Source organism: Trematomus bernacchii, unplaced genomic scaffold (assembly GCF_902827165.1).
Source record: "Trematomus bernacchii unplaced genomic scaffold, fTreBer1.1, whole genome shotgun sequence".
Taxonomy (NCBI): domain Eukaryota; kingdom Metazoa; phylum Chordata; class Actinopteri; order Perciformes; family Nototheniidae; genus Trematomus; species Trematomus bernacchii.
Window position 1 is genome coordinate 55148 of NW_022987601.1, and position 24145 is coordinate 79292.

Below are 24145 nucleotides of genomic sequence, written 5' to 3' on the forward strand. Positions count from 1 at the left end.
GGCTCAGATCAGTCTCATAACACACACGTGCACACAGAAGGATGCACACAGAAGGATGCACACAGAAGGATCCACACTAATGTGTTGCGTTTCATAAACATGTAAATAAGATCCAAACACAGAACAAAGTGTTACGTATGCATTTCTGATCCACACATCTGTTTCCCGTTTAAAACCTCTGAACCTGCACACAACCCGCTCTCTGTGCATGCTGTGGGTTTCTGAGACTCCCCTGACGCCCGATTCCTACTTGTAATGTTTTCTATCTATAGCCAATCAGATGTCTCCTCCATTCTAAGCCAATCACATGAGCGCGCCCCCACGAGGGGATGATTTATTGCGTTCATGGCGTAGCACGTAGGTAAAGGCACATCTGTATATGATCATTATAGTTGTAAAAAATAAGAGAATAAAGGAAACAGGTATAAAATACTAGATGACAGTTAAAAAAAGTTGTTATTAATAAACAAGAATACAGTTTGAAAGGAGAGTGATTATAAAATATCCATAAAGAAAAAAAGAAATCTGCTTAGAGGTCTGTTTCATATGGATGTTGAGAGATGTAGCCATAGCTCTCTCCATGTTGCTCTCAGAGTGCACCAGATTGATGCTTTGAACTTCAACAAGGAGCATGCCCCCCGGACCCCCAGAGGAGGTGAGGTCCCCCTAGAGGAGGTGAGGTCCCCCTAGAGGAGGTTAGGTCCCCCCTAGAGGAGGTGAGGTCCCCCATAGAGGAGGTGAGGACCACCCTAGAGGAGGTTAGGTCCCCCCTAGAGGAGGTGAGGTCCCCCCTAGAGGAGGTGAGGACCACCCTAGAGGAGGTGAGGACCCCCCTAGAGGAGGTTAGGTCCCCCCTAGCTGATGAGTTAGGTCCCCCCCTATAGAGGAGGTGAGGACCCCCCTAGAGGAGGTTAGGTCCCCCCTAGAGGAGGTGAGGACCCCCCCCTAGAGGAGGTGAGGTCCACCCCCCACTTAAATCATGTCCACATGGATATGAAACTAAATACATTTGCACACAGCTTGTGTCCATATCTTTCTGTTTTGGTGGTCATGCCACACCGTGCACGTGCATGCATGCCACACCGTGCACGTGCATGCATGCCACACCGTGCACGTGCATGCATGCGCGAGTCATGGTGAGAGATCTGGATTCAGAGGTTCTTTTTCTTTGCACACATGAAAGAAAGGTGAAATGAATGGGCTGTGATTTTAGTTTTTTGAAGCAGAGGTCAATCGTTTGTACGGCCCTTGAGAGGAAAAAGGTTCCCCACCCCTGGGTTACACAGACATTTCTAACTCGCTTTCTTTCCTGTATCTTTGTGTTACTCACAGCTGATGCTTGGCCTCCGATGGTTTGGATGATATTGTGCGATGGGTTTGCTCAAAATAAAATAACAAACTTTTCACACAGGTAACAAAGAAAACAGGTCTTTACAAAAGCCAAAACAAATCAAAGAATAACCAACGTAGGTATTCTTTCTTGCTCTCTCTCTTTGTTAAGGCTTGTATAACCTGGTAACTTAAAGGGTGATTGAACGGTTCAAAACTGTGTCTCTACAGCGTCTTTCTGACCCTCTGTCTCTTTAGAGGAGGCATCGTGGGAATTGTAGTCTTTTATACTCTGTTGACTACAGACGTCACGATTAGGTGGCCTTTTTTATAAAAACGAAATACTGGCTCCAACAATCACCTTAAAGAATAAACTGGGAATAGGATGAAAACATGACGTTACCTCAGAGCGGCTGGCCCTCAGGAGGATTCACTAAAGGAAACTCATGGACTATCGTTGGAGCTCCTGAACTCACCAAAGCCCAAACTGATGCGACGCGATGCTCAGTGATCGCAGCTATGAGTTAACAGGAAGTTCCAGCACATATACAGCAATGCGGAAGCTAGCGCCGGAGAACTAGGAGCTATATAACATTATCATATATGAGGGAATAAAGGACTCCGGGTTCATGTCTTCATGTTTTTATTTCTCGCCCTGTGGACTTATTAACGTACAATAAAAGTGTATTTATTCACAACACAGCAAACACGTGTGGACACATTTTGTTTCTGCTGTTTCAATCCTCCGTTATGTAAAAAGAGATCAAATATAAAAAATAGTTTTTGTGCATTCACACGGGAGGCATTCGACTCTGATCGCAGCATCATGTGTGTTTCCTCGCGGGTTTCAAACTACTTCTGCATTTTGATCTGAATTTAGAACCAAAAGGATGCCCAGATCAATCCAAACTAACACCATCAATAAAAAGAGTCGATGCTTTGTGAGGTCTTTCCTGAGAGGAGATCCAATCCATCCGGATCACATTCTCAAAGTCAAAGTCTGGTTCAGGAAGTGTCACAGCAGCATCCAATCAGAGCCCAGTCCTCGGGGCCCGTCCCCCACATTGGTCAGCTGACCTACGGCCCCCCCACGTCCACATGGATCCGGGTGTAGAGGTCCAGCTTCTCCTTCTTCACCAGCGAATAGGAGAGGGAAGAGATCCCGTCTGAGGACATGGTCTCTAGCGTGTGAGCGATCTGGCCAAACCTGGGGGGACACAGATTCTTTATTAAGGGGGACCGTCTCAAAGAGATAACACAGGTAGCAACCGTAGGCTAAGAAACAGAGCTAACAGCTAACAGAGGTTCCACATCACAGTGGGTACAGGCTCCTTCCAGTAAAAGAGCCTCTTGGTTGAAGGTAAAGTAGAACGTTACCATGGTGTGTTCAATGTAATCTAGTAACATGTAGTGATTGTTGAGAAAAAGAGGGAATTATGATGTTTAACTTCCTGACAGAAGCTGGGATCGGACTGTAAAACACTGTTAAAACTGCTGAGGTCATAAAGACACCATCAGGTACGAAGAATCGGGGAATTGTAATTGGTTTTGGTTTTGACTATTAGATTTCTGATATGGTGAAACTATTCATCAATTAGGTTAGGAAGCCAAGCAGGCTCAGTTTATTAAAAACCCATACAGGTAAACTTTCTGAAGCAAGGTCTGGGAGAAGCCAACCTCCAATAAGAGGCTTTATAGAAGACCCCTGCATTACAAACACATCCCATGTACAAGCAATGTGGATCCTGAAGTCACTTGGTGATGTCAACATGAGCAAGAAGGGAAGTCAAGAAGTGTGATGATCAGAAAAGTGACCAGCAGGTTCCAGCTCCAAGCCCAGGGGGAGGGCATACCATCTACTGAGGAAAACCCAATGTAATGCTTAGGGAGGTGATCAGATGCTTCTCTAACGGACAGAACCAATGCATCCAGGACAGAGAGACAGACGAGTGGCTGAGGAAGATACAGGGCTCAGACGAACCAGGACGATTCAAGGCATGTCTCTTCCAGCTACCTCGACTCATGTGGTACCTGACCATGGTGGGAGTCGAGTAAACCAACTAGGTAGGGCTTTACATCAGGTCTGGCCAGTTACTGCTACCCCTATCCTCAGTGAGATCAGGACGTAAGTGGGCAGCAGTAACATCAGGGAGACCTGAGGAAAGCTCTCTGAAGGGACTGAAGCCCTGCATGGGAGACAAGGACTCGGACCCACCCACTTCCAGATTTGGGGGGAGAGAAGCCACGGCAAAGGGGTGACGTGATTCAAGCCGAGGTCCGTCACATGGAGGAGGAAGGGCGAAGGGCTTCTGAAGGAAAGCAAGTAGGACCTGCTGAAGTGGCCCCAAGTTAGTAGTGTACGACACCCTGTCAATGCCAACAAATGTGAGGGTCAGAGGGTGTCGTATTCTGTATAAACTGTAAAGCTCCCTGAGACCAAGCCTGCAAACTGTTATGTGAGAGGTGAGTGAGAGGCCCTTTGGAGAACAGGGAAGATATAGATGGCGTCATGACGAGGTCCTCAGGGCACTGGCTGGGATCTCGAAGCAGGACAGACGAAAAAGCGTCAGACCAATATGAAACAAGACTCAGGATCAGTCTTGGCAGGTGAGGGTGGACCTGGGAAGGAAACTACACTTTCCCCGAATCGTCCAAACATCCCTGAGGCCCGACATGCTCATAGAGTCTGAGGATCTTCCTTATTAAGCTGACGGTCCCGTGGGAAGGAAAGCCACAAAGTACCAGGACCTGGTCCATCAGTGCAGAGACAGAGGTTGGAAGACCTGGCTATTCCCAGTCGAGGTGGTCTGCAGGGGCTTCTTCTGTTTGCAGGATGCTCACAGCTCTAGGAATAGAAAGCTGTTTGTAGGTTGGGGGAGGCTGTGGGAAGAGCCTCACTGCTGACAACAGGAGGACGTTACGTTTCAGGGTCGAAGATGACCCCGTCCTGTCCAAAGGTCACAAGGAAACCACTGCAGGTGTTATCCGTTAGATGTTTCTAACAAAGTGCAATAACTTTAGACATCCCTGAGATTATTAGGGAAGTAACCCTCCCACCCATGTGTTACATACATATTAATAATCTTTATTTAAATATTGAAGGTTACCTCTGAGGGTTGGGCTCGTTCTTCTTGTCTCTGTTGTGCCGGATCATCCGATACTTCCCGATCTCGCCACTAGGCCGGGAGATGCTCATTCCTTTATATGAGAACCTGCAGACAGCAGCACATTATAGCACTGAGGTGTGTGTGTGTGTGTGTGTGTGTGTGTGTGTGTGTGTGTGTGTGTGTGTGTGTGTGTGTGTGTGTGTGTTGTGTGTGTGTGTGTGTGTGTGTGTGTGTGTGTGTGTGCTGACCTCCTAAAGATGTCGTCGTCCTCCCCCCCCCCAGCCCCAGTAGTTGTTGGGGAAGCCGTTGATCTTCAGGAACTGCTCTTTGCTCATCGAGGACACGCCTCCAAAGCACTGAGCGTAGGGTAACCTGCAGACACACAGAATGTCTCAGTTTATCTAATTTTAAAATGTGTCTCAGGTGTTTCCTGTGTGCCTCAGATGTGTCTCAGTGTGTCTTAGTGTGTCTCAGGTGTTTCCTGTGTGTCTCAGATATGTCTCAGTGTGTCTCAGGTGTTTCCTGTGTGTCTCAGTGTGTCTCAGTGTGTCTCAGGTGTTTCCTGTGTGTCTCAGCTGTGTCTCAGTGTGTCTCAGGTGTGTCCCTGTGTGTCTCAGATGTGTCTCAGTGTGTCTCAGCTGTGTCTCAGTGTGTCTCAGGTATTTCCTGTGTGTCTCAGATGTGTCTCAGTGTGTCTCAGTGTGTCTCAGGTGTGTCCCTGTGTGTCTCAGGCGTGTGTTCTCACCTGAATCCGAACTTGTCCACGGAGACGGACAGGTGTCTGGGCTGGCTGAAGCACCTGTAGGTGTTTCTGTCGTCCATGGGGATCAGGTCCACGTCGCTAAACACGAAGCAGTCGTAGTCGTAGTCCTTCAGAGCCTCGGCGTAGCCCACGTTCATAAGCTTCGCTCGATTAAAGGTGCCCTCTCCGTCCTGACGGGCACAGTTACGTTTGAATGTATGTGTGACTCAGAGGTTATCTGATATCAGACTACAGAACGCTTTCAGGGTAACTCAAGAAAAGAAAAGAAAGAGAAAAGCCTGTTTTACCAGAGCAGAAAACAGCAGACCAATCAGGGCCGGCTCTCAAGACACCGGGCAGATCCTGCAGTGTGAGGAGGACACGAGAGGAGAGAAGAAGAAGAAGACCAGAGTCACAACACACAAACAAGAGAAGAAGAAATGAAGTTAAGACCCAGTCCCAGACCCTCTGTTAGCTCAACACAGTCATCATTTATCCCCGTCTCGGTCACATTGTTAGTCACGTTGAAGTCTCTTTGTTTTTGTTATACGTCACGTTGTATGTCACGTTGTATGTCACGTTGTAGGTCACGTTGTACATCACGTTGTACGTCACGTTGTACGTCACGTTGTAAGTCACGTTGTAAGTCACGTTGAAGTCTCTTTGTTTTTGTTATATGTCACGTTGTATGTCACGTTGTAGGTCACGTTGTACGTCACGTTGTACGTCACGTTGTACGTCACGTTGAAGTCTCTTTGTTTTTGTTATATGTCACGTTGTACGTCACGTTGTACGTCACGTTGTAAGTCACGTTGTAAGTCACGTTGAAGTCTCTTTGTTTTTGTTATATGTCATGTTGTATGTCACGTTGTATGTCACGTTGTACGTCACGTTGTACGTCACGTTGTACGTCACGTTGTAAGTCACATTGTAAGTCACGTTGTAAGTCACGTTGTAAGTCACGTTGAAGTCTCTTTGTTTTTGTTATATGTCACGTTGTATGTCACGTTGTAGGTCACGTTGTACGTCACGTTGTACGTCACGTTGTACGTCACGTTGTACGTCACGTTGTACGTCACGTTGAAGTCTCTTTGTTTTTGTTATATGTCACGTTGTAGGTCACGTTGTACGTCACGTTGTACGTCACGTTGTAAGTCACGTTGAAGTCTCTTTGTTTTTGTTATATGTCACGTTGTATGTCACGTTGTACGTCACGTTGTACGTCACGTTGTACGTCACGTTGTAGGTCACGTTGTAGGTCACGTTGTAGGTCACGTTGTAGGTCACGTTGTACGTCACGTTGTAAGTCACGTTGTAAGTCACGTTGTAAGTCACGTTGTACGCCACGTTGTACGTCACGTTGTACGTCACGTTGTACGTCACGTTGTACGTCACGTTGTACGTCACGTTGAAGTCTCTTTGTTTTTGTTATATGTCACGTTGTAGGTCACGTTGTACGTCACGTTGTACGTCACGTTGTACGTCACGTTGTACGTCACGTTGTAAGTCACGTTGAAGTCTCTTTGTTTTTGTTATATGTCACGTTGTACGTCACGTTGTACGTCACGTTGTAAGTCACGTTGTAAGTCACGTTGTAAGTCACGTTGTAAGTCACGTTGAAGTCTCTTTGTTTTTGTTATATGTCACGTTGTATGTCACGTTGTAGGTCACGTTGTACGTCACGTTGTACGTCACGTTGTACGTCACGTTGAAGTCTCTTTGTTTTTGTTATATGTCACGTTGTAGGTCACGTTGTACGTCACGTTGTACGTCACGTTATACCTCACGTTGTAAGTCATGTTGTAAGTCACGTTGAAGTCTCTTTGTTTTTGTTATATGTCACGTTGTATGTCACGTTGTATGTCACGTTGTAGGTCACGTTGTACGTCACGTTGTAGGTCACGTTGTACGTCACGTTGTACGTCACGTTGTAAGTCACGTTGTAAGTCACGTTGTAAGTCACGTTGTACGTCACGTTGTACGTCACGTTGTACGTCACGTTGTACGTCACGTTGTAAGTCACGTTGAAGTCTCTTTGTTTTTGTTATATGTCACGTTGTATGTCACGTTGTACGTCACGTTGTACGTCACGTTGTAAGTCACGTTGTAAGTCACGTTGTACGTCACGTTGTACGTCACGTTGTAAGTTACGTTGAAGTCTCTTTGTTTTTGTTATATGTCGCGTTGTATGTCACGTTGTAGGTCACGTTGTACGTCACGTTGTACGTCACGTTGAAGTCTCTTTGTTTTTGTTATATGTCCATTGTAGGTCACGTTGTATGTCATGTTGTAGGTCACGTTGTAGGTCATGTTGTAAGTCACGTTGTAGGTCACGTTGTTGGTCACGTTGTAGGTCACGTTGTTGGTCACGTTGTAGGTCACGTTGTAAGTCACGTTGTACGTCACGTTGTACGTCACGTTGTACGTCACGTTGAAGTCTCTTTGTTTTTGTTATATGTTACGTTGTAGGTCACGTTGTACGTCACGTTGTACATCACGTTGTAAGTCACGTTGTAAGTCACGTTGTAAGTCACGTTGAAGTCTCTTTGTTTTTGTTATATGTCACGTTGTATGTCACGTTGTAGGTCACGTTGTACGTCACGTTGTACTTCACGTTGAAGTCTCTTTGTTTTTGTTATATGTCCGTTGTAGGTCACGTTGTATGTCACGTTGTAGGTCACGTTGTTGGTCACGTTGTAGGTCATGTTGTTGGTCACATTGTAGGTCATGTTGTAAGTCACGTTGTAGGTCACGTTGTACGTCACGTTGTACGTCACGTTGAAGTCTCTTTGTTTTTGTTATATGTCACGTTGCATGTCACGTTGTAGGTCACGTTGTACGTCACGTTGTAAGTCACGTTGTAAGTCACGTTGTAAGTCACGTTGAAGTCTCTTTGTTTTTGTTATATGTCACGTTGTCGGTCACGTTGTACGTCACGTTGTACGTCACGTTGTACGTCACGTTGTACGTCACGTTGTAAGTCACGTTGTAAGTCACGTTGTACGTCACGTTGTACGTCACGTTGTACATCACGTTGTAAGTCACGTTGAAGTCTCTTTGTTTTTGTTATATGTCACGTTGTATGTCACGTTGTACGTCACGTTTGTAAGTCACGTTGTAAGTCACGTTGTAAGTCACGTTGTACGTCACGTTGTAAGTCACGTTGTAAGTCACGTTGTAAGTCACATTGAAGTCTCTTTGTTTTTGTTATATGTCACGTTGTATGTCACGTTGTACGTCACGTTGTACGTCACGTTGTAAGTCACGTTGTAAGTCACGTTGTACGTCACGTTGTACGTCACGTTGTAAGTTACGTTGTAGTCTCTTTGTTTTTGTTATATGTCACGTTGTATGTCACGTTGGAGGTCACGTTGTACGTCACGTTGTACGTCACGTTGAAGTCTCTTTGTTTTTGTTATATGTCCATTGTAGGTCACGTTGTATGTCATGTTGTAGGTCACGTTGTAGGTCATGTTGTAAGTCACGTTGTAGGTCACGTTGTTGGTCACGTTGTAGGTCACGTTGTTGGTCACGTTGTAAGTCACGTTGTACGTCACGTTGTACATCACGTTGTAAGTCACGTTGTAAGTCACGTTGAAGTCTCTTTGTTTTTGTTATATGTCCGTTGTAGGTCACGTTGTATGTCACGTTGTAGGTCACGTTGTTGGTCACGTTGTAGGTCATGTTGTTGGTCACGTTGTAGGTCATGTTGTAAGTCACGTTGTAGGTCACGTTGTACGTCACGTTGTACGTCACGTTGTACGTCACGTTGAAGTCTCTTTGTTTTTGTTATATGTCACGTTGTATGTCACGTTGTAGGTCACGTTGTACGTCACGTTGTAAGTCACGTTGTAAGTCACGTTGAAGTCTCTTTGTTTTTGTTATATGTCACGTTGTATGTCACGTTGTAGGTCACGTTGTAGGTCACGTTGTAGGTCACGTTGTACGTCACGTTGTACTTCACGTTGAAGTCTCTTTGTTTTTGTTATATGTCACGTTGTCGGTCACGTTGTACGTCACGTTGTACGTCACGTTGTACGTCACGTTGTAAGTCACGTTGTACGTCACGTTGTACGTCACGTTGTACGTCACGTTGTACGTCACGTTGTACATCACGTTGTACATCACGTTGTAAGTCACGTTGAAGTCTCTTTGTTTTTGTTATATGTCCGTTTTAGGTCACATTGTATGTCATGTTGTTGGTCACGTTGTTGGTCATGTTGTAAGTCACGTTGTAGGTCACGTTGTTGGTCACGTTGTAGGTCACGTTGTTGGTCACGTTGTAGGTCACGTTGTACGTCACGTTGTACGTCACGTTGAAGTCTCTTTGTTTTTGTTATATGTCACGTTGTATGTCACGTTGTAGGTCACGTTGTACGTCACGTTGTACGTCACGTTGTACGTCACGTTGTACGTCACGTTGTAAGTCTCTTTGTTTTTGTTATATGTCACGTTGTATGTCACGTTGTATGTCACGTTGTAGGTCACGTTGTAGGTCACGTTGTACATCACGTTGTACTTCACGTTGAAGTCTCTTTGTTTTTGTTTTATGGCATGTTGTAGGTCACGTTGTACGTCACGTTGAAAGTCACGTTGTACGTCACGTTGTAGTCTCTTTGTTTATTTTATACCTCACGTAGTACGTATCTCAGCAGTATATCAGCAGTATATCAGCAGTATATCAGAAGTATATCAGCAGTATATCAGCAGTATCTGAGCAGTATATCAGCAGTATATCAGCAGTATATCAGCAGTATCTGAGCAGTATATCAGCAGTATCTGAGCAGTATCTGAGCAGTATCTGAGCAGTATCTGAGCAGTATTAGTACCTGGTTGACGACGTACACCCCGTAGTCCAGCTGCTGTCTCTGCAGGATGGGGTGCAGGTAGTACAGCCAGAACTTCAGGTGTTCCTCTCGGTTGCGGAAAGGGATGATGATGGCCACCTTCTGCTGCGCCACACAGTCTCTGGGTCTGAAGCGCCCCCCCGGCTGCAGGGCGGGGTTCTCCTTCTTTATCAGCTCCTCTTTCACCGGAGAGCTGAACTCCACCCGGAGGGGACCCACTGAGACAAGAATATAAAAAGATGGTGCGTTCAGGGTGCGTCAGATCTCACAGAGACCTGATGACTCTATAGCAGCAGTCATCAGTGCAGCTTTACCTATGAGAAACCCCCTATGAAGGAACACACACACACACACACACACACACACACACACACACACACACACACACACACACACACACACACACACACACACACACACACACACACACACACACACACACACACACACACAACACACACACACACACACACACACACACACACACACACACACACACACACACACACACACACACACACACACACACACCTATATAACACACTACAACTCTGTAAAGAACATCCATCTGTTTGCTAATTATTTATACATATCATATTCCATCTTCTTGTATACAGACTCTTCTGGCACTATTTCTATTTTATTTGTATTAACTTGCTCATCTAAGAACATTCTCTTCACTATTTGATCTGTTTTATGTATTCATGTTGCTCTGTTGGAGGAGGACTCCATCTCTCCTCTGAAGCTGCTGAGCACACGGTGATAAACAGGGAGAGTCACTCGGGGTCTTTTTCACCGACTCCGGATTATCCAGACCCCCGAGTGAGGCTCAGAGGGAAGCCCCGTTTGAGGTCTCTAAAAAAAAGAGACCTGCAAGCAGAAACTTGAACGAAATAGAAAAACGGGCTAATTTAGAGACAATATAAAACCAACATGAGCTTCATAAACGTCGCTACTTGGAATGTACGTGGTATTCAGTCTAAGAACTTTCGAGAGAGGAAAATCAAATATTTATTGGACACTAACTATGATTTCCTCTTTACGCAGGAACTTAGACTGAATACCACCGGGGATGTTGACGATGTATGTAAAATGTGGCACAAAGGAGAATGTATTATCTCCATCGGAGATAGCAGAGCTGATGGAGTTGGCATTTTCTTCAAGGAAAGGGACATTACTATTATTTGAAGAAGGGACATAATTCCAGGAAGGCTGCTTATGGTGGATTGTTTTTATAAAAATGAAAAATATCGACTTATTAATATTTATACTGCCCCTGACGCAACAAATAAGTTACAAATATTTAGAAAATTTAGAGAAATTTTAACAGTGGGTTATAAAATTATATTAGGTGGAGATTTTAATACAGTAACGGAAGATATAGATAGGTGTAGTACAGCTGTTTTTAAACTGAGGGCGGAAGGAAAACTGCTGAAAGAAATCTGCAGCGATGCAGGCCTTATCGATGTCTGTCGCTCACTTAACCCCGCAGGAATAGATTTTACGAGATACGATAAAACGACAAAAACCCTTATAGACAGGATGTATGTATCTAATCACTTCTCTGTTAGGCTACAACCTATAAAACCATTTAAAAAAAAAGAAAAGGAGGATATATAAAACCAACAATAAAAAAAACAACAGGAAATGGATGTTTTAACAAACCACCTAAACGTATACGAATTGGCATCAGGAGCTAAATTAAACCACAACAAAACTGAAGGTGTTTGGATCGGCACCGACGATGCCAAATGCGACATAAACATTCAAGTGAAAAAAGAAATTAAAATACTAGGAATAACTATTTGGAGCGACAATTGTGCCGAACTCAATTGGGAGAACAAACTAAGTGAAGTCAAAGAACAAGTTAAACAATGGGAGAATAAAAATACAAATTATAAATCAAGAATAAATATAATCAAATCTTTCATTCTTAGCAAGATCCTTTTTCTGGCAAACATTTTCCCCCCACCTACCCAAATAATTATGCAATTAAACAAACAGTGCGTCAATTTGGTGTGGGGTACAACCAGGGAGGTTTCAAAACGGAATTTATTGTTTAAAAGTAGGGAATATGGAGGCCTGGGAGCCGTAGACCTGGGCATTAAACTACAGATTACCTTTGTAAAAAACATCTCCGCTGCAATTCACAGGAAAGCACCTTGGGTTGAAGAGGGAAGAATGGGATGGAACAAGAGAAGAGGCCGCGCTAGAAACGGACCCTATTATAAACTAGTGTACGGGGACTTCACAACGGAACTCAAGCATTTAGCGATTGATTGGATCGGACTCCCGAATAGAGTAATTTTTAAAATAGTAAACGATTTTAAATATGGAGGTAATGTAATGTATAAAAACCTCACACCTGTCGAAGGCAACGAAGTTTTAAAATTAATAAAATGTAAACAATTGTCGGAGAGCACACTCTTAGAAATGAAATATGGATGTTGTTTGCATTAATTGCTTTTTTTATATTGAAACTACTAAGTAAATGCACTTTTTACAATTAAATCAAGAGACTTTAATTGCATTTATGTAAAAGTTCAAAGTTTTGGGATTACATTACCATGTTGTGTTGTATTTAAATGGTAAAGTTATTTAAAACGCACTGATTGTCCCAAAGTGCTTGCCGTACTTTCTCAGCACATGCGCTGTAAGACCGGGGACATGTGTCATTTGAATCCTGTGACTGTGAGATGACAGAACCGCATTTTTTCCCTTTCCTGTGCCATCCTGCGATGTTATGGTAAGTTTCTTAAATATTAACATATATTAAACACAAACGGTCCCTGAAATACAAAAGTTGATGTGTATTTTTGATTTCCCTGCTACCAACTGTATACGTTGATGATAGATTTGAAAAGCGGTGCAGCCTAGCTAACAGCTAGCTAACAGCTAGCTTAACGGTCACTTTTTAATTATGTTCCCTTGCACTTAAAAGTGTTAGAATATGTCACAAAAGAGGTGACATTTCAAGCTTTGTCTGTATAAGTCAATCGTTATGTATTTAATGATTTTAGCTTGATGTGGTTATAATAGTAATGTTAGCTCTTACCAAAAGTAAGTGGACACGTTTTTTCCCTCCTTTTTTTTTAATTTTTTTTAAAAATGTGCTTGATTTAAAGATTTGAGAGCCTGGTTGCAAACATCTCCAGTGCCAAAAAGGTCATAGTCGGTTAAGGTCTTCTAAGTCTATTAAAAATAACTTCATCAAGTGTAACGCCCTGAGGGAGGTTTTTTTGTTCAATTGTAAAGTTTATTTGGAAGAAATAAAATCCCATCTGTGCACTGTACTGTTGCGTCAGCCGGAGCCGTGCCTGGTCGTTACGTTAATTATGTCGGCCAGGAATATCAAAGTGTGAATTATTTAAAGCATGTACAGGAACACACTCAACAAGCACATCTTCCATTAAGACAGCTCTTAAATAGACACGTAATTCACCCGAAAACGTGTTTCTTTATAATAATCAGAGAGAGAGAGCAAGATTAAATAGTGGCAGGTACTTCAGCCGCAGATGCCACTATTTGCTGAGACAACTGCGGCTGCTGAAGGGGTGTTACTCTGGGTGCCGAGCCAAGCGAATGTGTGTGGCAGTTGCCACTTACCTGCCGTGGCAACTGCTTGTGTTTAAACAGTTATTTATCGTGGGAAAGTATTTCCATGTTCTGCTACTCTGTAATTCTACTCAATTACATTTCAGTGGGAAATATTGTACTTTTACAACACTACATTTATTTGACACTTGTAGTTACCTTTTTAGATAATGTTTATATTCATATACATGTACTACTAATTTACTCAGTTCTTTCCAAAATATGCTCTATATTAACAAATCACAACATTAAAAAATCTTGTATATATGTAGATTTTTTATTATAAGAACATTCATTTTTATTCTATGATGCAACCCTTTTACAAAAGGCTTTCTGCACAAAGTACTTTTTCTTTTGATACTTTATTATATTTGGCTAATAACACTTTGGAACTTTACCTTAAGTATTATTTTGAACTTGGGACTATAGCAAGTAATGGAGTATTTATACTTTTACTTTAGTACAGGATCTGAGTACTTTTTCCACCACTGCTTAAGATCCAGTAATGGGTTGCTATATCCTGCACCTCACACCCTGAATTATGTTAATGGCTGCAATAATAGTTGTTATTTACAATACATTTGGATCATTAACACATTTCTCTTTATCTCTAGGTTTTGAATGTGGAGATGCAAACAGTGTACTGAGACTCAATCTACAAGGTACCAATTACTGAAGCACTATAAATTAAAACACGGCCATTTTGGTTAGAGACACCCATATCCATGCACATACTATGAATGCCCATGCTCTTTCAAAACATGGAATGCTCTTAAAACACATTTAAGTAGATGTCATGTTGAATCTTTACCTGTATTAAGTGCAGAGCTATTTTAATAGATGCACATGTATAAGAAAAGAACCTCAGCTGAAATTCTTTGTTTGGTTTACACCAGTAGATGTCCTGTCCTTTCTGCTATGACACTTGATGGATATTATTAGCTTTAAACAAAACATTTGAACCTGTATCACAATGTGTTGCAGGTAAACGCAGAATTCACCCGCATCACCACCGTTCCGCTGCTGCCTACCTTCATGTCTCAACTGGATCGCCATTCGTCTCAGTTGATGAAGGTTTTCAAAAAGAAGGGGGGAACAGCAGGATGCAATTTGGGCCTGATCATGGCAGCCATGGACAAGGTATGTAGTTGTAATAAATTGTGTAGTTTGGGCACTGCAACACCATATTCTCTTTATCTCTCTCTCTTGTTGTCCCTCTCATATAAATATATTTTAACCTCTCTGACCCCCTTTCTTTGACTTGCCAAAAATCAGCACACAAGCATAATCAGTATTCTTGTGTGAAGATTTTGAAAATGTGTTTGTCCCTCAGGATCCCACAGTTGAAACACGACGGGACTGTGTCCTTAAAGCGCTCTGCGTCTACTTGAATGAAAGTTCCGAGAGCTTCATAAAGGAATATTTGGTAAGTTGAAACATAGCCAAACACAGATATATATATATATATATATATATATATATATATATACACCTGAACATCAGCAGGAGAGGACTCTTTAAAGTAGAGACACTACATACTGATATACACCTGATCAGCAGCAGGAGAGGACTCTTTAAAGTAGAGACACTACATACTGATATACACCTGATCAGCAGCAGGAGAGGACTCTTTAAAGTAGAGACACTACATACTGATATACACCTGAACATCAGCAGGAGAGGACTCTTTAAAGTAGAGACACTACATACTGATATACACCTGAACATCAGCAGGAGAGGACTCTTTAAAGTAGAGACACTACATACTGATATACACCTGAACATCAGCAGGAGAGGACTCTTTAAAGTAGAGACACTACATACTGATATACACCTGAACATCAGCAGGAGAGGACTCTTTAAAGTAGAGGACACTACATACTGATATACACCTGAACATCAGCAGGAGAGGACTCTTTAAAGTAGAGACACTACATACTGATATACACCTGAACATCAGCAGGAGAGGACTCTTTAAAGTAGAGACACTACATACTGATATACACCTGAACATCAGCAGGAGAGGACTCTTTAAAGTAGAGACACTCCATACTAATTTGAACCTGAACATTTGCATAATATGTCCTCTTTAAATAAAAATAATTGAATTTGTTTTTTATTCAAAGTATTTGCTGCTACTTTGGTTATATTGTTCATGTACATTTACAACTACATGTATTTATTTACAATGGATCCAATAAAAGGATTTGCTCATTTGTTTCATATTATAAAATGATGTGTGTCAGGGTTCTCATACTGATAATCATGAATACTATGTTCTAATCCCACTTTAGGATGTTGAACTTGCAACAACCCAAATGGAGCCAATGGTATTGGGACTCTATCTCGTGAAACACGAAGGAGCAGAACCCGGGCGTCATCATCGAGGGTGTTGGAGTGCTGCGAGAGCTGAAATACTTGGCAAATGGATGGGCAGTATTGCTTGGACTGATTTACAGCCTCAATCTGAGCTACCCCAAGGACCTGAAACATACATTTGAATTCATTCAAAAAGTATTGATGGGGTTGGATGGCAACAGACTGTCAACCAAGGTGCAGGTTCTGAAAAACAGATTACAAGAGTAATCCCAAGGACAAAATACTGTGACAGAGATAACGTCCAGTTCATTTCCATCTCGGTACATGCTCTCACACACCACACCACACCACACACACACACACACACACACACACACACACACACACACACACACACACACACACACACACACACACAGAGAGAGACCCCCACAAACACAGAGACACACACAGACACACACCACACACACAGAGACACAGACACTCACAATTGTATTTCTGCTTTTGAAAGTTCAAGACATATGTTCATGTGTATAACAGAGGCAAAGATCTACTGTAACACATTATGTGCTTGAGCAATATTATGTGATGCGTTTCATCTAAGTGTTTGGAAAGACATAAAAACACCATACTTCATAGTAAAGTTGCATTTTATAAAATGTTCAGATAATAAGTCATTATTGTAGCTTTTCAGCCCACATGTTAACTTCTTGAGTCACTCGTGTTTCTCATCACTGTCAAGTTCAGCAGCTGTCATGGGTTTTTTACGCAAAGAGCTTTAAAATTCTAATATGTGCACCTACCACAAATGGGCTGTTGAGTTAAGTGTTTTTTTTGTTGTTGAATTGTTGTGGCAATTCAGATGGTTGTTTGCAAAATGCAATGTTATAAGTGTAAAATGAACATTTAAAATAAAGTGAGCGGAATACAAATTACTGAGTTGGAGTCATTTGAATTACTTATATTGATAGAGCAATTTGGATTAAATGATGTTAAGTGCAAATAACACAATCCTACAACATAAATGGAACTAATTTGTGTTAAGTAATTACAACCTAACTGTTAGGTAAATCAGTGCAAACTTTAAGTAAATACAACATAATTGTGTTAAGTAAAAACAACAATTTAAGTAAATTCAACATAACTGTGTTAAGCAAATACAACATAACTGTATGATGTAGTATTTAATTAAGATGCTTTGGTAAGATTTACTTAAATGCAAGAAGTAAATATTAGTTTACTAGTCTGTTTCCTATTTACTTAGCCTTGTTACGTGCAGCCGGTTGACATAACTAGATTAAGTAAATCTAACATATCATTTCTTTGAGTGCATGAGAGACGTGAGGTGGCTGATATCTGTCAACAGACTTGCGGTCAGAGCTGTGGTCTCATGGAGCTGTTATGTCAAAACTAAAACATGCCCCATGATTAACTGTGAGGAAGACGAGACCTTACAGCACCTCCTCATGGACTGCTACAGAGCCGAGGAGGTGTGGTCGCTCCTGCGGGGCATCGGTTTAGTTTTCAATGTAAGATATGCCTCAATTATGTTTTGTATTCTAGATGAGGGGATGGGCATAAAGCAGAGGGAACTTTTTCAGATGATAATTTGTATCGCATGTATGAAAATGTGGAAAACAAGGTGTAAAATGATACTGAACCAGACAGTAATCGGCAGTAACACCATAGGGAAACAGATACTTACTGAACTAAGGAGAAAAAAGATCCTGGACAAATCCCAGACTCTGCCATGGGGCATCTTGAGTCTGTGACCTAACTGAGCCTCATAAGTAAAACGTGCTCTCCTTATGTTATTTATATATTTATACTTAGTGTGATGTGTGTATTATTGATGTAACTTGTATATAATGTACTGCCCTAATAATTTAAAATAAAGTTTTCTAAATAAACAGGGACTCTTTAAAGTATGAAGCCATGAAGCTCCTCTGTGTGATTCATCAGAAACACCTGAGCAGGTAACCCCCCCTCCGACCAATGAGACGGATGGCTCAGAGGGGAACCAGTTGGTCTGGATGACGTCGGGCGGACTCACCGAACCGGTTCTCAAACTGGTTCCTGTTTCAGGGCGTCTCTCTGTCTCTGAGCCAGATGTGTCTCTCAGTTTCAAACACTGCATTCCCTGCTCACTTAATAACATCCTGCTTTATATTCTGTCTAAAGCCCTTCAATAGTGTTTTATTGTCAGAGTGTATATATGTTTCATCTTCACGGTCTACTGTATATTTTTCTACTTTTTAATGATGATTTAATTCTATTTTGAGATGTTTACATTCTAGTTTTGTTTATTTCTACTCTTTAAATTCGACTTATGTGCAATGCCTTGTTCACAGGCTGCTGAGACGCAGACATCTCCCAAAGAGGGAGAACACATCCTCATACAGTCAGTCTCATCTTATTATCTGAAACGCTCCGAGCATCTGACTGAATTACAATGGGATCATTTAAAAAGTGCAAAAGATATCAAAAAGCTGAATTGAAGTGTAAAGCTGAAATGTCCTGTAGTCCGTTTCAAACCGGACGGACAGGAGGACGATTCATCGAAGACGATAAGATCAATATTTTAATTAAGTATAAAAGTCTGAGGTGTGTCTGAAACACCACGCCCATGATAGGCAAATCATGTGCTCGCCTCTGATCCTCCTGACACATCAACCCTCATCTTTAAACATTAATAATATCACAGAGAACGAGTCAGGACCAGGACCAGGACCAGGACCAGGACCAGGACCAGGACCAGGACCAGGACCAGGACCAGGACCAGGACCAGGACCAGGATCAGGATCAGAAACAGGTTTATCTCCAGGTATACGTACGAGGGATTTGACTTGGTGTCGTGGTGCAAACATAAAAAAACTAAGATTAAAAAACACAGATAGAAAACTGGAAAAATATAAAAAATGGAATAAAAAGGAATAAAATATGGAATAAAATTGGCAGTAATAAAACAAAAAGAAAAGAAATAGAGCGGGTCTTACCCAGCAGGGGGGCTGTTCCAGGGCACTGCTGCAGCTCCTTCCCCCCGGGACCCACTGCCTCCCCCCCGGGGTTCTGTCCTTTATCCCCGGGCTCTCCTGCCTCCTCTCCGCGGGGGGGGTCGGCGGGTCGGTCCTGGTTCCTCTTGGCCGTGTTTTCCTGCTGGTTCTGGATGGAGGGGTCGTCCTGCTGGTTCTGGATGGAGGGGTCGTCCTGCTGGTTCTGGCCCCACGGGGGGTACAGAGAGCGGTGGCTGTAGAAGAGGATGACGGAGACCTGGAGGAAACACACCAGCCAGACCAGCTCACAGGAGCGGCGGCGGAGCACGGAGGAGAGGGAGCCGAGCACCATGCTCTCTATCCGGGGAGAGATACTCTGAGAGGCGCTGAGGGAGAGGCACTGAGAGAGAGAACCTGTCAGGTGAGAGGGAGGCTGCCACTGAGGGAGGCTGCCACTGAGGGAGGCTGTCACTGTTTAAGGGAGAGTGAGAGAGCCGGTGTACCTGTCAGGTGAGAGGGAGGCTGTCACTAAGAGAGAGAGACGTGAACCTGTCAGGTGAGAGGGAGGCTGTCACTAAGAGAGAGAGACGTGAACCTGTCAGGTGAGAGGGAGGCTGTCACTAAGGGAGAGTGATACATTTAGGGCTGTGATCAAAAACTGATTTTTCTCAATTTAAATGTCTTTCTTCAGAATTCAGAAACGTTATTCATTTGGATGATCATTTCTCATGAGATTATATTTGTGACCAAAGTGAAAAAAAAACAATAGACTTCTGAATCCCAGAAGATTGGAGAAAAAAAAGTCTGAATTAAAAAATAAATCTGTATATTTCTTTTTCTGGAAAAATCAGTTGTTGTTGTTGTTTTGAAAATATGTTGTTGTTGTTGTTGTTTTGAAAATATGTTGTTGTTATTGTTGAAAATACGAACTACGTTTTGTTTTTTTCATCACATCCCAAAAAATATGTTCCGATTTTCAATGATAACACAAGACAACAACCCATGTGAGCAAATGTAAAGAAAAAAATATATATTTCTCACAATTTTTCTTTCTTTCTTCAGAATTCAGAAAAATTATTAGCCTACTTACAAATTTTTTCTGAAAAAAAAAATCTGAATTTTTTTCAGCAACTCTTTTTGATAAACTTTTGGTCACTTCCCAATTTGTTTTATCTCATGAGAATTATGTTTTGGGCTGTGATCAAAACGGAAACAATAGATGTCTGAACCGCAGAGTTTGGGAAAAGAAGTTTCTGTGTTTGTTGAAATCAGAACTCAACTCTTTTTATTTTGATCACATCCCAAAACATGTTTAGGGTGTGATCAAAATAAAAAGAGTTGAGTTCTGAATCGCTGAATTCAATTAAAAGAAAGTATTTCCTTTCTGATTGTTTCTCTTTATTTTCAGATTGTTTTATTCACTTAAAGGTAAGAATAGCCGCGTTCACACCGGAGTACTTTCACCGTACTTTTCGCGTTTTAGTTCCGTGAGTCGCGTTCACACCAAAAATCGTACTTAATCTCGGGTACTTTTACCCCCATTTTTAGAGCCAACTCAGAGAGCGTACTTTTCTGTGGGTGAAAAGAGCTCCAAAAGTTCCCCAGTGCTGATTGGCTGGGCGAATTGCAAACCACGCCCGTACAACTCTGAAAATGTTGTGTAGAGCCGCCATTGTTTTTCCTCGCTACAAAAACACAACGCTCCGTGCGTTGTGTTTGTTTTTGAAAGCAGTTATGGCAAGCATCAAGAAATGATGAGGAGGTGTCGGCGCTTCTGGAGATCTACGCCGAGGACGCGACCCAGGGAATGCACTGAAGCCAGTTCAGTAGCTTTCACTCGACCTGGGAATGTGCACAGCCCCACGGCACACCGGCTAAAAATAAAGAAACTCGGGCAGGACTACAAACGGCGGATTCAGTGGCCAACGATGACGACCACGACGAAGGTAAAATCAACTACATGCACTGGGGTTTTAATCTGCACAATAATGGTCTCAGATGTACTTTTATTTGCTCAGTAGATCAAGCTAGCCATGCTAGCCATAATAGGCTAACACCGGCCCCGAGCACACAGTACACACACACTGTAACTTTGTCTTGAAAGAACGTTACGTATCGAACTGATGTTCACAATCATGTTTATTTCATAATATTCATCATATTTTATGTTTAACTTGCCTTAACAACATTAAACAAAGTTCAAGCATACATGAAGCACTCTTCAAAAAGGAACAATCCTCCGTGTTTGAACCTCTTGAATCGCTGCATAGCCGATTTATTTGGACTGGATTATCCCAGAGGGTCTAAACATTCTTTATAACACAGTTTCAGATTTGTGAAACCTTAATTCTATTTGTGAAAATAAAAAAAAGGGAGATTTCAGTGCTTTTTTTACATGTAGACCACATTAGACCAGGTCCTGATCTAAAACCACTATACCTAGACTCATCAAATCTGGACTGGATTATCCCAGAGAGTCAAAAGATTCTTTATAACACAGTTTCAGATTTGTGAAACCTTAATTCTATTTGTGAAAATACAAAAAACACATTCCTAGTATGTTGTAAAACTACATGGCGACTAAACTTGTATATTGTATATTGCTTATTTTCCCCTCTTAGGAAAGCGGACACGGGATGCGAATTTCTTTGACACCGCCCAGGCGTTGGAGGACCGGCGTGCCGTGGTGAATGAGTCGCTGCGTGGAGATCAGATGGTGCTGTTCACCAAGGCCCAGGAAACGGAGGACAAGATGCTCACCTCGATGGAGCGCCAGGCAGAAGTGTTCAAGCAGCAGATGGAGCGCCAGCAGCACCAGGATGAAGTGTGGGCGCTGCGCCATGAGGAAGCGTCGGCGCAGCGGCAGGATGAGCGACAAACTGCATTTAATAACAGTTTATTTGGTATAGTTTTTGTAAATGTAAATACTGACACACGACACACAACGTTGCACTAAGGTGTGTATGCTGCTGAGAATATCCCTACACCTGGGACAGTTTATTTTATATTGTTATTACTGTTATGACTTTATTTTATATATAATGTTTACTGACATGTACAACTGACACTTTATTTACATTTAAAATTGTTCTATTTAATGTTATGTCTTGAGAGTGCAATAAAGAAAACCGACATGGCGATTAAGCTTATTTCTCCTGACACTTTATCTTTAGTGACCTGTGTAGCATCCTATACATCACATGTAAGTGATTATTCTGATACCATCATGTTTCATCGGTTATAAACTGGCAAAGCTTTATTTGTCATTTATTTATCATCAATGTTGCAACCTTGTGGGGGAATGGCAGGGGCACATACACAAATATGATAATTTATATCATTTTAAATATTATTTGACCTAAACTTTTAATTCCCCCCCATTTCACACAACACAACATGGAGTCCACTATGGGCCAAAACTAACATGTATGTTTGCATAGTGTTTATGGCAGACGGATGCAGTGGGTCTCAGGAAGATATATAATAAAGGTGGGTTTGCTGCTGAGACTCCCTACAGCTGGGAGTTTATTTTATATTGTTATTACTGTTATTATATAGTACAACTGACACTTTATTTTATATTGACAATGTTTACTGACATGTACAACTGACACTTTAGTTACATTTAAAATATTTCTATTTAATGTTATGTCTTGAGAGTGCAATAAAGAAAACCGACATGGCGATTAAACAGATCCTGTATCAGTTTTTCTTCTTCTCTTGGTTTGTAGCGGGTTGCAAACAACTTTAAGGTGCTTACCGCCACCTACTGTACTTGTAATCTTCCCTCAGGGAAAAGTACTCCGGTGTGAACGCGATCTGTACTAAGTACCCTGGGGTTAAAAGCGCCAGGGCTCTTAGTGCCGGAACTAAGTACAGGAAAGTACTTGGTGTGAACGCGGCTAATGGAGAAATGAGAAACCTTCAGACTCGCTGTTTGAGGGCTTGATAACCCACTCCCCCCCACACTCGGTGGTTTGGAACAGACCTTAAAGGTGGGGTAAGAACGGAGAAACCAGAGGCCAGGGGGGTATACTACGAATCTAGTTCAACATATCCTGGATATATTTTTGAGTTATCCGGTTGGCCTAATCCAAAAAAAACCCGGGGCCGTTCTCATTTCATCAAATCCCCCTCCTCGACTCCTCGACTCCTCGGTCCTCCGGTAGTGACCCGGAAATGAATTTCAGCGCGCCATGTTGAAGGACATCTCATTTCTCGAAATGCACATCGAGGACCGAGCATCGAGCGTCGAGGAGGCTCTCTGGAGGAGCTCTAACCGAGGATACACTGATGGGTCCTCCACGGTCCTTCACGGCTCCTTCGTGGATGCATTTCCGGGAACAGAGATGTTTCAAAGAGTCGTGACGCACGGCTGGACTGATCTCAGCCAATCACAGCTCTGCATGCATCCCCTGGATAGTAGGCTTGTTTGAGACGAGCTGCGGCTCGCCTCGAAAGTAGACGAGAATAGCCGATCGCAGCCGGGGGAGGTCTAAAAAAGCTCGCCTGAAGTCGGACAGCTCGGAGTCGGCTTCTTCTTCTTCTTCTTCTTCTTCTCTCGGTTTTTTGGCCGATTTCAAACAACTTTAAGGTGCATACTGCCACCTCCGGAGTCAGCTTGACTCGGTTTGCATTTATAAATGCACACGGCATCTATTGCACGTCTGTCCGTCCTGGGAGAGGGATCCCTCCTCTGTTGCTCTCCCTGAGGTTTCTCCCATTTCCCTTTAAACTGTGGGTTTTTCTCTGGAAGTTTTTCCTTGTATGATGTGAAACGTAAGGACAGAGGGTGTCGTATTGTCATACTGATATTCTGTACAAACTGTGAAGTCCACTGAGACAAATGTAACATTTGTGATATTGGGCTATATAAATAAACATTGATTGATTGATTGATAAAGAATGGACAAATGTGTTTAATCGTTAATGTCAGATATGTACTAAGTAAATACATTTGTTCCTGTTCAAGATTAGATTCAACTTTATTGTTATTGCACAGATTACAGGTACTGAGACAACGAAATGCAGTTTAGCTTCTAACCAGGAGTGCATAAAGCAGTAAAGTGAAAAGTAATGTACACAATCTACAGAATAAAATATAGAATGAATTGAATGATGAATAAACAGTGAGGGGTATGAATACACTATATACACAGTAGCCTAGCCTAGTATGAACAGTGTGTTGTATGAATATGCTAAGATATATAAAGT

At 42.3% G+C, this 24145-nt stretch overlaps 1 protein-coding gene and 1 long non-coding RNA gene across 2 annotated transcripts; one reads left to right on the forward strand and one right to left on the reverse strand.

Moving 5' to 3' along the window:
• Positions 1 to 1955: 1955 nt before the first annotated feature.
• LOC117482566 (beta-1,4-galactosyltransferase 1-like) lies at positions 1956 to 19505 on the reverse strand. The gene is given in 7 exon segments (XM_034130701.1): positions 1956 to 2536; positions 4437 to 4541; positions 4685 to 4713; positions 4715 to 4808; positions 5182 to 5369; positions 10008 to 10243; positions 18935 to 19505. Coding segments are annotated over 7 exon segments (1131 nt in total). The 5' UTR covers positions 19284 to 19505; the 3' UTR covers positions 1956 to 2406.
• Positions 12492 to 16263, forward strand: LOC117482568. The gene is made up of 5 exons (XR_004555897.1): positions 12492 to 12771; positions 14234 to 14281; positions 14604 to 14759; positions 14953 to 15045; positions 15914 to 16263. It is a non-coding gene; the product is annotated as an uncharacterized LOC117482568 (long non-coding RNA).
• Positions 19506 to 24145: the final 4640 nt, after the last annotated feature.